At 55.6% G+C, this 15,466-nt stretch overlaps 2 protein-coding genes and 1 pseudogene across 2 annotated transcripts; all 3 read left to right on the top strand.

Moving 5' to 3' along the window:
- Positions 1-388: 388 nt before the first annotated feature.
- On the top strand, positions 389-799 carry LOC144947905 (histone H3-like). Its single transcript, XM_078877299.1, has one exon. It carries the CDS (start codon positions 389-391, stop codon positions 797-799), a length of 411 nt encoding a protein of 136 aa, XP_078733425.1.
- An 890-nt stretch (positions 800-1,689) lies between these two features.
- LOC144947899 (histone H2A) lies at positions 1,690-2,070 on the top strand. Its single transcript, XM_078877287.1, has one exon. The coding sequence runs from the start codon at positions 1,690-1,692 to the stop codon at positions 2,068-2,070; it is 381 nt and encodes a 126-aa protein (XP_078733413.1).
- Positions 2,071-4,995: 2,925 nt separating this feature from the next.
- Positions 4,996-5,727, top strand: LOC144948712 (histone H1 pseudogene; annotated as a pseudogene).
- Positions 5,728-15,466: the final 9,739 nt, after the last annotated feature.

Here is a 15,466-nt window from a genome sequence, read left to right as displayed (position 1 = left end):
GCGGTGGGGGAAGCCGGGCGGCTCCCTGGCTCAGCAGAGCAGCCCCGTCGCTGTGGCACCACACAGTTTCTTCACACTTTATTTAGATCATGCAGAGCACTGTAAAGTCGTTTTCGGAAAGGTGTTTGCTTGAGAAAATAACATCCGTTAAAGACATCGACGGCGCTCAAACGGTACTACTGCATCGTGATACGGCATTCTGAAATGATCCAAACTGAACATTTTGTTGATTAAGAAGAGTTGACGACTCGAGATCATTGCACGCTGCCAACCAATCAGCACGCTCCCCGTCTTCGCACGTCACGACTCCGCTGACCAGTGAGCGCGCGCTCTGGGCTACATAAGCCGCCTTCTCCCCGCTTGTGAGAATCTTTGCCCACACCAAGCCATGGCTCGCACCAATCAGACCGCTCGCAAGTCCACGGGCGGCAAGGCCCCACGCAAGCAACTCGCCACCAAGGCGGCCCGAAAGAGCGCTCCGGCCACGGGCGGCGTCAAGAAGCCTCACCGCTACAGGCCCGGCACCGTCGCTCTGCGCGAGATCCGCCGCTACCAGAAGTCCACCGAGCTGCTCATCCGCAAACTGCCCTTCCAGCGCCTCGTCAGGGAGATCGCGCAGGACTTCAAGACCGACCTGCGCTTCCAGAGCTCCGCTGTCATGGCTCTGCAGGAGGCCAGCGAAGCGTACCTTGTCGCGCTCTTCGAGGACACCAACCTGTGCGCCATCCACGCCAAGCGCGTCACCATCATGCCCAAGGACATTCAGCTCGCCCGCCGCATTCGTGGCGAGCGCGCTTGAACGCCCAGCTCGGCCCTCAAAGCACAACACAAAGGCTCTTTTCAGAGCCACCACTTACGCATGAAAAAGCTTCCATGTGTGTCCTTCAAAGTTCGGGTGCCGGAAACCTTCGTTTGCTGGTCACGGCTCTCACGAGTCGTCAGGCGTAAGCGACAATGAAGTTCATTTTATATACCCCGCCGCTCATTTTTCAACATCACACGTTGGTGTTGTATATAAGCGTTGTGAAACCATGTTTACATAATCTACAACAAAAGGGTTATTTTGGTGAAATATATTAACTATTAAACCCAAAGATATTGGTTGATGTTGTTTCAATCCCGAGCTGATAAGAAGTTCACATTTTGCAAACTAAGAGACTGAATTTTTCACTCACATATATTTTTAGGCATTGCCCGAACAGGCGGTTAAAGGAATATATATACACCGTATAGGCACGTGGGCGATCAATCACGAGCTCAAGGCTATCACAATGATTTCTTATAACCAATGAGGTCCCTCAAAATGATGATTATAATCAATAATACATTGATATTTGCGGAATCCGCTTATAAGTTTGACTTGCCAGCACGTGCCCATAAATTAACTCAATAATGCTTAAAACTTGAACCTATTAAGTACGTGTATCGCATTGTTTAATTCCTAAGATACGTGTCCGCATAAAAATATATATGGATAAAAATAATTAAAGTCAACATCGAATCCTCGCGTCCCGGCTTTTCATTGGTGGCTCAAGGAGAGGGCGGGACTCGACCGAGAGGAGCCAATCAGCAGCGGCGCGCTCTACGATCCTCGTCTCCGCTATAAAAGACGCTCCGGTGGTGCGTGTTAACGTCACAAATCGTTCGTACTTTGTCTCTATTGCTTTTTGCATCCTAGGTCCCTTAGCAATGTCTGGACGCGGCAAGACCGGTGGCAAATCTCGCGCCAAGGCAAAGTCCCGCTCTTCCCGCGCCGGCTTGCAGTTCCCCGTGGGTCGCGTTCACAGGCTGCTCCGCAAGGGCAATTACGCCCAGCGGGTCGGCGCTGGAGCACCCGTCTACCTGGCCGCCGTGCTCGAGTACCTTTCTGCCGAGATCCTCGAGCTGGCTGGCAATGCCGCCCGCGACAACAAGAAGACGAGGATCATCCCCCGACACCTGCAGCTCGCCGTGCGAAACGACGAGGAGCTCAACAAGCTCATGGGCGGCGTGACTATCGCCCAGGGCGGTGTGCTGCCCAACATCCAGGCCGTGCTGCTGCCCAAGAAGACCTCTCAGGCAAAGAAGTGAACGCGCCGCCGCCTCTACCACCACAACAACGGCTCTTTTCAGAGCCACCCACTTGCTTGCAAAGAGCTCGGACAGTCGTACACAGGGGTTTTGTTATTAATAAGGACACCGTCGTCGAGTTGCCCTCGTGCCAAATTGCTCGCAATTAAACAAATGCTCTGCTCATTCCAGTTACCCTTTATTATGTCTAATTTAGGAACGGTATTTGAGCAGCATTCCAACATTGCATCAATCATGGAACATGGTTTAGAATAAATTGGGATGCCTATTGGAAGAAAGTATCGTGTTTTTTAAAGAATAAAACTCGCTCTTTTTGAGCGGTCAGATTACATATGAAGAGGAGTCGGAGAATGGTTCAAGCACTTTAAGGGATCTGCGAGCCACCCTCACGCACCACGCAAACACGACATCTCCGCTCTCACGACAACACGCACCAATCACACGCGCGGGAAAGAGCTGGACGGGGGTGTCAGGGGTTAAAGGGCAGTGACGTCACCCGGAGCAGGCGTGCTGGACGCGGATGTGTATTGGGAGCGGAGATTGAGGAGTTAAAAGGGGCTGTGGGACGTGTGCCCGGGGTTGGTCTTGGAACGAGTATTGCTGTGCGTTGGTGAAAACAGGACCCTGCGGGGTGGGCTGGTAGGAACGAATAACCAAAGAATATAAACATAATGTATTATTACACTTGTTTAGCCAGGAAAGCCCCACTGAGACTAAAGGTTTTTGTAGGGTCCTGCCAAGTGTTTGCAGTAGGGGGCGATGTTGCTACACTGAATCGGACGATACGAAGGGAGAGTGTGAGGCCTAGGTCTAGGCTTTAGGCCTAGCTGTAGGCTTTAGGGCGCCGTGAGTTAATTTTTAATTTACCTGTTTTTATAATTTATGTAAAAGCTTTAAATTTAAATGTTTCTATTTAAAAGCATCAGGGAATGTAACATTGTTAAACATAACTCCCTTGCACACACGCAGGGGAACAATACGAAGGGAGAGTTTGAGGCGTTCGAGGCTTGAGGCCTAGCTGTAGGCTTTAGGCCGCCGAGAGTTAATTTTTAATTTAAATGTTTTTATTATTCATGTAAAAGCTTTAAATTTAAATGTTTATATTTAAAAGCATCAGGGAATGTAACATTGTTAAACATTAACTCCCTTGCACACACGCAGGGGTACGATACGAAGTCAGACTTTGAGGCCCAGTTCTAGGCTTTAGGCCTAGCTGTAGGCTTTAGGGCGCTGTGAGTTTTTTTATTTAATTTCAAAGTTTTAATTAAAAGCTATCTCAGGGAATTATAAGGGAATGTTACACGTGTTTAGCCAGGAAAACCTCATTAATGTAAATGTTTTAATTAAAAGCTATCTTAGGGAATTATAAGGGAATGTTACACTTGTTTAGCCAGGAAAGTATCACAGAGTCTAAAGGTTTTTGTAGGGTCATGCCAAGTGTTTGCAATAGGGGGCGATGTTGCTACACGGACGGACGGACGGACGATATAATCTATTGTTGGCTGGTCCACTTCGTTGCTACCAGTATAAAGAAGTGCATAAACCATTCTACGACTCCTCTTCACATGCGCGTGGAATGAATGATTCTTGCATTCGTTCTAGATTTGAAGCTTTCGTGACTGCAATGATTCATACTCTTAGGTTTTTTCGGTAAAGTCACGTAGGTAAAACAATAATAATACATAATTTAAATAATATAAATAATAATTTAAATAATAAATCAGGGGGGGGGCAGAGGGGGGGGGCCTTATCTGAATGTGGTTGCCGGGGAGTGGCGTGGGGTGTCGGGGCTAAAAGGGAACAAATGAGCACATCAGCTCAGGGTTGTGGCCAGTGTTAGCTGATAGTAAGCATAAAAGTACTGGTTAACGCTGGGGATGTCAACACTCGGTAAAGTATAATATTACCTGTCAAATAAGATGGTACAAATATGTGTAGTTAAATATTTTTACATGGTTAATAACATCTTTCCAATGATTACTCATTCGTGTTACTTAGTGCAGTAAATACGTGTTACTTATTGCAGTAAAAACAACTCATCGCATGAACCATCCTGCGCTCCTAGAATATCAACTCTGTCGGTGCATTAAACGTAAGATTATATATGTTCTTTAAACATTCGACTGCGGAGTCACTTGAGTTGAATTTGAGTGGTGATAATTGTGCACCGTGCCTCGATCTTGTTCAAGGCGCGCGACCCTTCTGCAGTGCGTGAGCTACTCACCTCTTGCCACGTAACATGTTAAACTTTCTATTTAATGTCGGTTAATTTTGAGTAATTTTCTTCAGTTTGTTGTCCATCTGAAAATCCATATATTTATTAATTTCAAAGTTCGATTAAAACGTCCAGTTAAAAGTTCGGTGACAAGGGACGGTTGGCATGGCGCGCAGTCCTCACCATAGCGCGAGAGGAGGAATCGCGAGCGCGCGAGGCAAAACTTAAATAGAAAATATTTCGTTGGAATTAAATATGAGTAGTCTGTTGAAGCATCTTGTCTTGCAAAACATTCGAGTGTGTTTTAAATAGTGTTCATCATTAACACTTTTGAAAAACGACAATCATCATATCTCGCCCTGACCGAACAATGTCTCCCAAATGTTGGTTGTTCACTTGTTTTGAATTATAATTTATATCGTGAGCATTGTCGTATATTGCATAAGTAACGTACATTAAAGAAGTGATCTTCGTGATAATGTATCAACTATATGCATGTAAGTATGAACGTTACGGGAGTAATCGAGCCCAAAGGCAGGCGTGATAAACACAGTGAGTATGGTGGCAACTTCCTCACTAGATCTGAGTGCTGGATGATCTCAGCGACGTCCGCATTCAGTACGCCGCTTCTATAATAACCTCGGGCCTGGAGGACGCTCGGTTTGAATCCGTGAGAGCGCTGATTTTGATTTCAAAGAGGCGAGGCGATAAAAGCGACGTTTTGAGATGGCGGAAACTGCTCCTGCTCAACCACCAGCTGCGGCTACTTCAGCGCCTAAAAGCCCCAAGAAGAAGCGCGCCGCTCCAAAGTCCAAGAAGGTCGGCCCCAGCGTGTCCGAGCTCATCCTCAAGGCTCTGGCCAGCAGCAAGGAGAGGAACGGCGTGTCTCTTCCTGCGCTCAAAAAGTCGCTTGCTGCCGGAGGATACGACGTGGAGAAGAACAATGCCCGCGTGAAGTTGGCCATCAAGAAGCTCGTGGCCAAAGACGCCGTGGCGCAAGTGAAGGGCAGCGGTGCATCTGGCTCTTTCAAACTCAACAAGGAAAAGGCTGCCGCAAAGGCGAAGCCCAAGTCGTCAACATCAAAGCCCGCAGCTAAAAAGCCCGCGGCAGCCAAGAAGGTGAAGAAGCCCGCGGCAGCCAAGAAGACCGCGCCCAAGAAGTCTCCCAAGAAAGCAAAGAAGCCCGCGGCTGCCAAGTCGGCCAAGAGCCCCAAAAAGGTGAAGTCGGCTGTTAAGCCCAAGAAGGTGGCGAAGAGCCCAGCCAAGCCCAAGGCTGCGAAGCCCAAGGTCGCTAAGCCCAAGACCGTCAAGGCCAAGGCCGCCAAACCCAAGGTGGCCAAGCCCAAGAAGGCCGCGGCCAAGCCCAAGAAGACTGCGCCAAAGAAGTGAATCCGATCGGACGATGCTCGATTCACTCCACCTCAACGGCTCTTTTCAGAGCCACCCACTTAGTTAAAAAAAGTGAACCAGGTGCTGCTGCGCTTCAATTAGTTCATCGTTAACACATGGCAGTGTATTACGTTGCTGTTGAATGCGTGCCATATTCTGTAAGTCAAACCCATTTACGGCGTGGCGATGGTTGCTCGCCTTGACTCGGCCCTGATCAAGGAGCTCGACGCTTGGTGCAGTTCAATCGTGAGGATTTGTGTAGATTGGATAAGTTTCGTACATTCGCCAAATTAACTGTATAACATTTTACCCACTCGATGTGTTTTAAGCATTGATGTGATGGGAGTAATCGAGCCCGAAAGCAGTAATCATAAACACAGGCGGGGCGGGTGGCAGCTCCCTCACTCGAACTGGGTGCAGAGTAATGTCAGCGACGTCAGCATTCTCGCTGGCGATTCTAATCTAAATCCAGATTCAAATCGATGCATTCTTGACGAACCTCCAATTTTGATTATGTGTTGCACCTCTTCATTCCGTCATCATGTTACTGGTGCCAAATATGGAATTTAGTCTAAAAATGTATTGATTCCAGACAGCTTTACTCAATTTGCCTTCATTCGCTCGTTCTCGCCTTTTCACTTTGTTTTTGTTTTGTAAACATTGCGGTGCACCATCTAAACTTCTCTATTAAAATAAATGTCTTTCTTACTTTGGGAGAACTAGTTGGTGACGTTCACTCAACTATTGTGTTGGAAGCCGTTTAGCTTCACACGATTATAAAGTTAGTTCTGTGGGGGTCGCTAGCCCCCGAGATCCCTCCCTCGATAATACTAACGGCCGGACTAACATCATCAATCGCCCCCCCGCTGCTAAGCGAACCGCCGCTAGGCTCCTTACCCAGGGTGTGGGAGCCGTCACCCGAGGATTCCCCTCCACCGCGGGTCCGCGTAGCAGGCATGGATAACCACGCACGCGCACACCCACACACAGCTCTGCACGGCACTCACCCAACCCTGACCACTCACGTTAGGATCGCGCACCTGTGTTACACACGTCGTGAACATGCGCGCACACACGCATACAGCTCCACACGCGATACCCACTCCTGCGCCGCTCTGCGCCGCGCTGGCCGCCCACGTTACGATCGCGCACCTTGGGCACGCCGATTACGCACGCCGAGAGCTTACGCAAGTAACGAGCGCACGCAAGCGGGGCACACGCCGACACGACGACTCGTCCCCTCCCCCACTCGCGCGTGCACGTCAACACAAATATCGTACAAGGACGATTCTCCTCTCACACGGCTGCGTAGTCACGCCAACACACCAAAAGTGCTCTCCCCGGGCGTTAACGCACACACCTCCGTACCCGCACAGTCGTACAGAGACCACGGCCTTTATGCGTACAACGACCACACACTCGCGAATGCAGTGCACGCTAATACCACGTTCCAAAAACACCCAACAACACGGTTTTGTTACTACGCTCGAGATTTTATTAGCCCTTGCTAACCAACCGAGCCACCCGTGTGTGTGTGCGGGACAGCAAGGCGCTTCTAACCCACACTCTGGTGCCGTGTAGCCCTATTCTATGCTGCGCTCTCTGCTAAACCGCTTTCCTACTCGTCCTTACCCCGAACTAACCCTCTCCTACGGATCCTACCCTCCGCTCTGAGGTGTTGTAAGGCGCGCAACACGATACCGTCTGTAGTCCTTGGTGACCTTGCGGCGCTCAGATCGTCCTGCAGACAATCTAGCGGCTCGCCCGATGACTCCTTCGTCGCTGACCCCGTGTCCAAACTCCAGAAGAAGAGAGTTCCCTACTGCCCCTGCGTTTTCTTTTAAACTATTCACATCAAAGGCTAGGCGCCCCCGTCCCGACCGCCTTGGTCTCTCGACCAATCCTGAGCCTAGGATTTCCCGCTCTTTTGCGATCCCGCCGGCCTTTGAACTTTCGACCAATCAGTCGTCCCGGGTCCTGATCCCAGCTATCTGCCTTGCTGACCCGTGTTTGTGTTTGTATGCGTTTCTAACTGCGGGGCTCTCTGAGCTCGCCGTGGTCGTGCGATCTCAAATCCGCCCACGGCGCCGCAGTGTTACTTGGCCTGGGAAGGGTCCTGTCCAATTCCCTGGCCCTGAGAAACCGTGGGGTAACCCCCCTAGGGGGCCCTCGGGTGAAAACTCAGGGTAGGTGACCCGACCACGAGGCCCTACGTGGGTGCGGGTGCGTGTTTATGTGGGGGGGGTGATGGGGGGCAGTGCGGCGGTGGAAGCCGGGCGGCTCTCTGGCTCGGCCGAGCGGCCCCGTCGCTGTGGCACCACATAGCCCCCCGGGGTGCCAGTCCCCGTCCCGGGTTGACTGGAGCACCTCGCCTGGGTTGCCCCCACGAGGTATCGCCGCGGGGTCCGCGGGATTCGCCCGGCCCTTGTGGCTGGCCTCGGGGGTGGCGGCTCCGTCTCCTGGGGCTCCGGCGGTGGTCTCCTCCTCCATTCCAACGGCTCCCCTCGGTCTCCGGCACCTGCGGGCTGGGGGACAAACTCAGAGGCGGTGGGGTTTAAGGGTCGCCGTCCTCGTCGCCCCCGGCCCCGCCCGGGGCCCCTCGGAGCCCGGGGCTCCGTGGGGCCCATATACTGCGCGAGGCCCCCGGGCACGGGGGGTGGGGGGACCCCGGGGTTTCGGGGTACTTGGACGGCGGGGCTTCCCCCCTCGGGGGCTGCTCGCCACGGCTTCAGTCGGCGGATGTTGACCACCATCTCCCGGCCCCTCTCTCCTCCCTGAATCAGCACCGTCCATGGTGAGATCTGCCGTCTTACAATCCAGGGTCCTCGCCAGTAGGTGGTCAGCTTCCCCACCTGTCCGGCACCGACGCGGGGAGTGTACAGCCACACCTCGGAGCCCGCAGTGTAGAAGGGGGGCTCCATACGGGGTCGGGCGCCCTGCTCTTGCCGCTGGTGCGCGGCCTCTCCGTGCGGGTAGGCTCGGCCCCTGGCCTCTCGCAGGGTCTCCAGCAAGTGCTCCATGGGGTGGCTCCCTTCCTCCCGTTGCGGCGGAGGGACACCGAACAGCAGATCTGCGGGCAGGCGAGACTCGCGACCAAACATCATTAGGAACGGGGTCTGTCCTGTAGATGTGTGAACGGCGGTGGTGTAGGCGAACAGGGCATAGGGGAGGTGTTCGTCCCAGTCCTGTTGATTCGCGGCCGCCATGCGTTTAAGCTTCCCGGCCAGAGTCTGGTTCATCCTCTCTACCATCCCGTTCGCCTGGGGGTGATATGCCGTGGTTCGGTCCTTCTGGATCCCGAACTCTCGGCACAGCGCCTGGAATAGTTCGGCCTCGAATTCACTACCCTGGTCGGTAATGACTCGTTCGGGGATCCCGCACTTAAGTACGTAGTTTTCCACGAAGGCCCGGGCCACTACGAGGGCTGTTTTATCCGGGATAGCCACCGCCACGGGGTAGCGGGTGAAGTACTCCACCGCTACAAGAATATATCGGTTGCCCCGGTGGGATCGTGGAAAGGGCCCCTGCAGGTCGATTCCGACCAACTGATTCGTCCGACTCACTCGGAACGGCCTCAGGGGTACCTGGTACCTCGCCGGCTTTTGCCCACACTGCTGACAGGCCCGGCAGCCCTGCACCCAGGCGGCCACATCTTGCGCTAATTTAGGCCAGAGATACTGGCGACGCAGAGTCTCCCGGGTGCGCCGTTCCCCATCATGGCCCCCGAGCGGGTGGTCGTGTACCAGTCGTAGTAGTTGGGGCCGCACATGGGCGGGAACGCAGATGCACCCCGGCTGCCCAGCGTCGGCCAGTTCCCTCACCACCCCGTTTTCTACACACAACCGGGCATACAAACCGCTCCAGGGCCCTGGTAGTGCATCCTTCCTCTCTCGCAGTGCCGCCTCCACCGCCGCCAGATCCGGATCCCGCTGCTGGGTTTGTCGCAGCTGCTCGTCGTCCAAGCCCGGGAAGGCGCAGCCGACATCCTCTTGGATCCGCCCGGTTGGGGTGGGATGATCCGTCTGTCCCCGGGCTCCTTCTGCAGGGGTTCCTGCGGCGCACACTGCACTCTCTCTCGGGGGGGGGAGTTTAGTTTCCGCGCGCTCCTTGGGTTCTGCTGCCTGGCGGCAGCGTCCCCCCGTGAAGCACGGGCAGGCGTCTCCCTCCCTCATCTCAGCGCGCACCGCGGGCCGTCTTGACAAGGCGTCCGCGTTCGCGTGTGTTCGCCCCGCTCGGTACTCGATCTGCAGGTTGTACTCCTGCAGCTGCGCCAGCCATCGAGCCATCTGCCCCCGCGGTTCCTTGAATGTAAGGAGGAACTGCAGTGCATAATGATCGGTGCGCACACGACATTTCCTGCCGTACAAGTACGGTCGGAACTGTTTACACGCGAAAATTACAGCATACAGTTCCTGACGGGTTACACAATAGTTCAGTTCGGCCCCGCTCAGGGTCCGACTGGCGTACGCGATGACCCGCTCCGTCCCACCCTGCACTTGCGACAGCACCGCGCCCAGCCCACTGCTGCAGGCGTCAGTGTCCAAAATAAAATCGGTGGTGAAATCTGGGAAAGCCAAGGTGGGGGTGTGGGTGAGGTGGTCTTTGAGTGTGGTGAAAGCCGTCTGGCAGGCCTCCGACCACTGATAGGGGTTCTTAGGGGAGGTGAGTTGGGTGAGGGGGCGTGCAATCTCACTGAATCCCTTTACAAACCGACGGTAATAGGTGGCGAGTCCCAAGAATGACCTGATCTCCGTCAGGTTCCTCGGCCGCGGCCAATCCACTACGGTACGCACCTTCTCGGGATCGGTGCTCACCCCTGCCTCGCTGACTCGGTGTCCGAGGTACCCCACCTCGCGTTGCGCAATGTAACACTTACGTGGCTTGAGCTTGAGATGGGCTGCTCGCAGTCGCTGGAATACTTCCCGCAGCCTGGACCAGTGTTCGGACAGCGACCTACTGAACACTATTACGTCGTCCAGGTAAATCAGGCACTGTTCCCACTGCAAGCCCCGCATCACCAACTCCATCAACCGCTGGAACGTCGCGGGCGCGTTAGTGAGTCCGAACGGCAACACTCGAAACTCAAACAGGCCCATCGGGGTGGTGAATGCTGTTTTTGGCCGATCCTCCTCCGTCATCTCCACCTGCCAGTAACCGGACGCCAGATCGAGGGTGGAAAAATACCGCGCTCCTGCGAGACTGTCGAAGGTGTCGTCGATGCGTGGGATGGGAAAAGCGTCACCGAGGGTGACTGCGTTCAATTTTCGGTAATCAACGCAGAACCGAGTCGATCCGTCCTTTTTCGTTACCAGTACCACCGGGGCAGACCAAGGGCTCGCGGAGGGCTGGATTATGTTATCGCGTAGCATATCCGTGACTGCCTCTTTGATCTGGGTCCGTTCAGGCGCGCCCACTCGGTATGCGGGGAGTTTGATGGGTCGGGCTGCACCTGTGTCAATTTGGTGCTTGACCAGGTCGGTCCGGCCCACGTCCGAATCGTGCTCACTGAACACGTCGGCGTACTCCCGCAATAACCCGCGCAGCTGATCGGCCTCCCCCTTAGGTAAGGCTGCCCAAGGCACATGTAGCGCATCCTGCAGGGGAACAATCTCGGCTCGGGGGGTCGGGCCGACCCGCCAGGCCAGATCCTGGCTGTCCTCGGGGCGGCCAGGGTCCTCCGCCCAGAGTGCGAACACCGAGTCGTTCGAGTGGCGAGCGTGCAGGGGGTGTACGGTGGCTACCGGGGTGCGTCGTCGTATCATTGCCGGGGTACTGTGTGGGTTAAACACACGTATAAACAGCCGGCCCCCATCTGCGTTTACCAGTGTGGCTGACCCTACCACCCCGTATCGCGATGCCAACTCCGGGTGAGGAGTCAGCATTACCTCGCCCGATGGTCGGTGGGTTGGGTCGGTGGAGAGGGTTGCCACTGGCACCAGCATCTCGGCGAGAGGCCCGATGGTGACGGCCGACACCAGCGTAGCGGCCACGGGTGTGAAGCGTGGGCGATTCGGCACCTGTCCTAGGAACGGAATCCGCTCCCCGCTGCCCTCCACCGTAGCGCATCGTTGCCGGGGCTGTACGTTAAGTCCCAACTTTTCCAGGAGGTCCGTTCCTGCAATGCACTCGTGGCACAACACACTCGAAACGTAGAATTCCTGTGTGCACACCTGGTTTCCTAGACGGACCTCGAGGGAGACCTTCCCCAGCAACCCCATCCCGGCTCCGCTTGCCGTGTGCAGCGCGCGATCCGGGGCCTGCAGGCAGCCCACGTCCACCCCGAGCATGCTGCAGTGCGCGGCGCTCATGAGAGAGGCCACGGCGCCCGTGTCCAACAGGATCCGGGTGCGCTGCCCGTTCACCTGGCCTTCCACCAGCGACGTGGCTCCCGTTATCCCTGCCACCAGCTCCCGCAGCCAATCGCCCGAGGTCCCTGCGCCCTTGGGTGTTGTCGTTGTAACCTGTTTATGGATCACTCGCTCGCCATTATTATTACAGCTGGTTTGGGTCGGGTCTACGTCGATTTCATCCCCCGGTGGTCCCCTCTCTAGGGGGGGCTTAGTGTTTGACCTATGCATCGGCCTCGCACGGGCGAGCTGAGGGCAGTCCCTCATGAGATGCCCTCGACGGTCGCACACATAACACGTCCTGGGAGGAGTGGCGGCTCTGTGGCGAACTTTCTGCCCACTCCCTCCTCCCCCCGTGCGCTGTTGCTCATACTCTGCTTCTAGTCGGGCTATCCTTCCAGTTAGCCCTCCTACCGTGGAGTCTAGGTCCCCCATTTCGGATCGGATGGTCTCAACGGAGGATTGCAGTTGGGTCATATTTTTATTCGTTTCCTCACCTACTTGGTTTACCTTGTTGTCTATCTGGGTTACCTGGCCGGAGACATCCTTTATACCCGTTTGTATACCGGCAACCCATCCCGGGGTTGTCTCGCGGGACACTGGAGGCTCTCTTTCCCGGCCCCTTACCGTCCTCGCGAGCTCCTGTTCCTCCTCCTCGTCTTCCGAGAGCAGGCATGCAATGGCGCGCTCTCGTCCCAGCCCCCGGAGCTGCGCGCGTTCGCTGTGAATTCTTTCACACTTACGTGCGCGCTCGACAAGGGTGTTAAAGGGAAGACGTGGGCAGCTCATGTCTGGCTGCCACCACGCCGTGCGAGACAGGTACCGCTGGATTTTCTCGGCAGCCAGTTCCTCAATAACCTCAGTTGCGTACCCCGGGCGTGCGATCTTTGTTAACTCGCGCACATCCTCGGCGTAATCACGGAGATCTTCGCCAGGTTGGCGACGGCGCGCCTCTAAGGCCGATTTTGCTTCTGTGGTGCCACAGCGACGGGGCCGCTCGGCCGAGCCAGGGAGCCGCCCGGCTTCCACCGCCGCACTGCCCCCCATCACCCCCCCCACATAAACACGCACCCGCACCCACGTAGGGCCTCGTGGTCGGGTCACCTACCCTGAGTTTTCACCCGAGGGCCCCCTAGGGGGGTTACCCCACGGTTTCTCAGGGCCAGGGAATTGGACAGGACCCTTCCCAGGCCAAGTAACACTGCGGCGCCGTGGGCGGATTTGAGATCGCACGACCACGGCGAGCTCAGAGAGCCCCGCAGTTAGAAACGCATACAAACACAAACACGGGTCAGCAAGGCAGATAGCTGGGATCAGGACCCGGGACGACTGATTGGTCGAAAGTTCAAAGGCCGGCGGGATCGCAAAAGAGCGGGAAATCCTAGGCTCAGGATTGGTCGAGAGACCAAGGCGGTCGGGACGGGGGCGCCTAGCCTTTGATGTGAATAGTTTAAAAGAAAACGCAGGGGCAGTAGGGAACTCTCTTCTTCTGGAGTTTGGACACGGGGTCAGCGACGAAGGAGTCATCGGGCGAGCCGCTAGATTGTCTGCAGGACGATCTGAGCGCCGCAAGGTCACCAAGGACTACAGACGGTATCGTGTTGCGCGCCTTACAACACCTCAGAGCGGAGGGTAGGATCCGTAGGAGAGGGTTAGTTCGGGGTAAGGACGAGTAGGAAAGCGGTTTAGCAGAGAGCGCAGCATAGAATAGGGCTACACGGCACCAGAGTGTGGGTTAGAAGCGCCTTGCTGTCCCGCACACACACACGGGTGGCTCGGTTGGTTAGCAAGGGCTAATAAAATCTCGAGCGTAGTAACAAAACCGTGTTGTTGGGTGTTTTTGGAACGTGGTATTAGCGTGCACTGCATTCGCGAGTGTGTGGTCGTTGTACGCATAAAGGCCGTGGTCTCTGTACGATTGTGCGGGTACGGAGGTGTGTGCGTTAACGCCCGGGGAGAGCACTTTTGGTGTGTTGGCGTGACTACGCAGCCGTGTGAGAGGAGAATCGTCCTTGTACGATATTTGTGTTGACGTGCACGCGCGAGTGGGGGAGGGGACGAGTCGTCGTGTCGGCGTGTGCCCCGCTTGCGTGCGCTCGTTACTTGCGTAAGCTCTCGGCGTGCGTAATCGGCGTGCCCAAGGTGCGCGATCGTAACGTGGGCGGCCAGCGCAGCGCAGAGCGGCGCAGGAGTGGGTATCGCGTGTGGAGCTGTACGCGTGTGTGCGCGCACGTTCACGACGTGTGTAACACAGGTGCGCGATCCTAACGTGAGTGGTCAGGGTTGGGTGAGTGCCGTGCAGAGCTGTGTGTGGGTGTGCGCGTGCGTGGTTATCCATGCCTGCTACGCGGACCCGCGGTGGAGGGGAATCCTCGGGTGACGGCTCCCACACCCTGGGTGAGGAGCCTAGCGGCGGTTCGCTTAGCAGCGGGGGGGCGATTGATGATGTTAGTCCGGCCGTTAGTATTATCGAGGGAGGGATCTCGGGGGCTAGCGACCCCCACAAATTGGTGTCAGAAGCGGTACGGACCCCCGCGTTACCTCACGCTAAAATAAGACTAATATTTACCGGCAGGGGGGCCCCTTCGTGGAAGGCATTCGCCCGCAATCTCTTAGGGGCTAAGGAAATTAATGGATGGACGGACGTGCAGGCAGTACGTCAACTTAATATGAATCTTGATGGGCGGGCAGCCGATTTTGTAGAAGCGTTACCCGCGAGCGCACAGACACAGCTAGAGGAGCTGATGCGCCGACTCGATCAGCGTTTTGGCACGCGTGACGAGGAGGAAGCAAAATCGGCCTTAGAGGCGCGCCGTCGCCAACCTGGCGAAGATCTCCGTGATTACGCCGAGGATGTGCGCGAGTTAACAAAGATCGCACGCCCGGGGTACGCAACTGAGGTTATTGAGGAACTGGCTGCCGAGAAAATCCAGCGGTACCTGTCTCGCACGGCGTGGTGGCAGCCAGACATGAGCTGCCCACGTCTTCCCTTTAACACCCTTGTCGAGCGCGCACGTAAGTGTGAAAGAATTCACAGCGAACGCGCGCAGCTCCGGGGGCTGGGACGAGAGCGCGCCATTGCGAGCCTGCTCTCGGAAGACGAGGAGGAGGAACAGGAGCTCGCGAGGACGGTAAGAGGCCGGGAAAGAGAGCCTCCAGTGTCCCGCGAGACAACCCCGGGATGGGTTGCCGGTATACAAACGGGTATAAAGGATGTCTCCGGCCAGGTAACCCAGATAGACAACAAGGTAAACCAAGTAGGTGAGGAAACGAATAAAAATATGACCCAACTGCAATCCTCCGTTGAGACCATCCGATCCGAAATGGGGGACCTAGACTCCACGGTAGGAGGGCTAACTGGAAGGATAGCCCGACTAGAAGCAGAGTATGAGCAACAGCGCACGGGGGGAGGAGGGAGTGGGCAGAAAGTTCGCCACAGAGCCGC

This window comes from Lampetra fluviatilis, chromosome 3 (assembly GCF_964198595.1).
Source record: "Lampetra fluviatilis chromosome 3, kcLamFluv1.1, whole genome shotgun sequence".
NCBI classification, from domain to species: domain Eukaryota; kingdom Metazoa; phylum Chordata; class Hyperoartia; order Petromyzontiformes; family Petromyzontidae; genus Lampetra; species Lampetra fluviatilis.
This window is presented reverse-complemented; position numbering and strand designations above follow the sequence as displayed.

What these genes read in the sequence shown, in the direction of transcription:
- LOC144947899 (XM_078877287.1), top strand. Translation starts at nt 1,690, where the DNA reads ATGTCTGGACGCGGCAAGACCGGTGGCAAATCTCGCGCCAAGGCAAAG.
- LOC144947905 (XM_078877299.1), top strand. Translation starts at nt 389, where the DNA reads ATGGCTCGCACCAATCAGACCGCTCGCAAGTCCACGGGCGGCAAGGCC.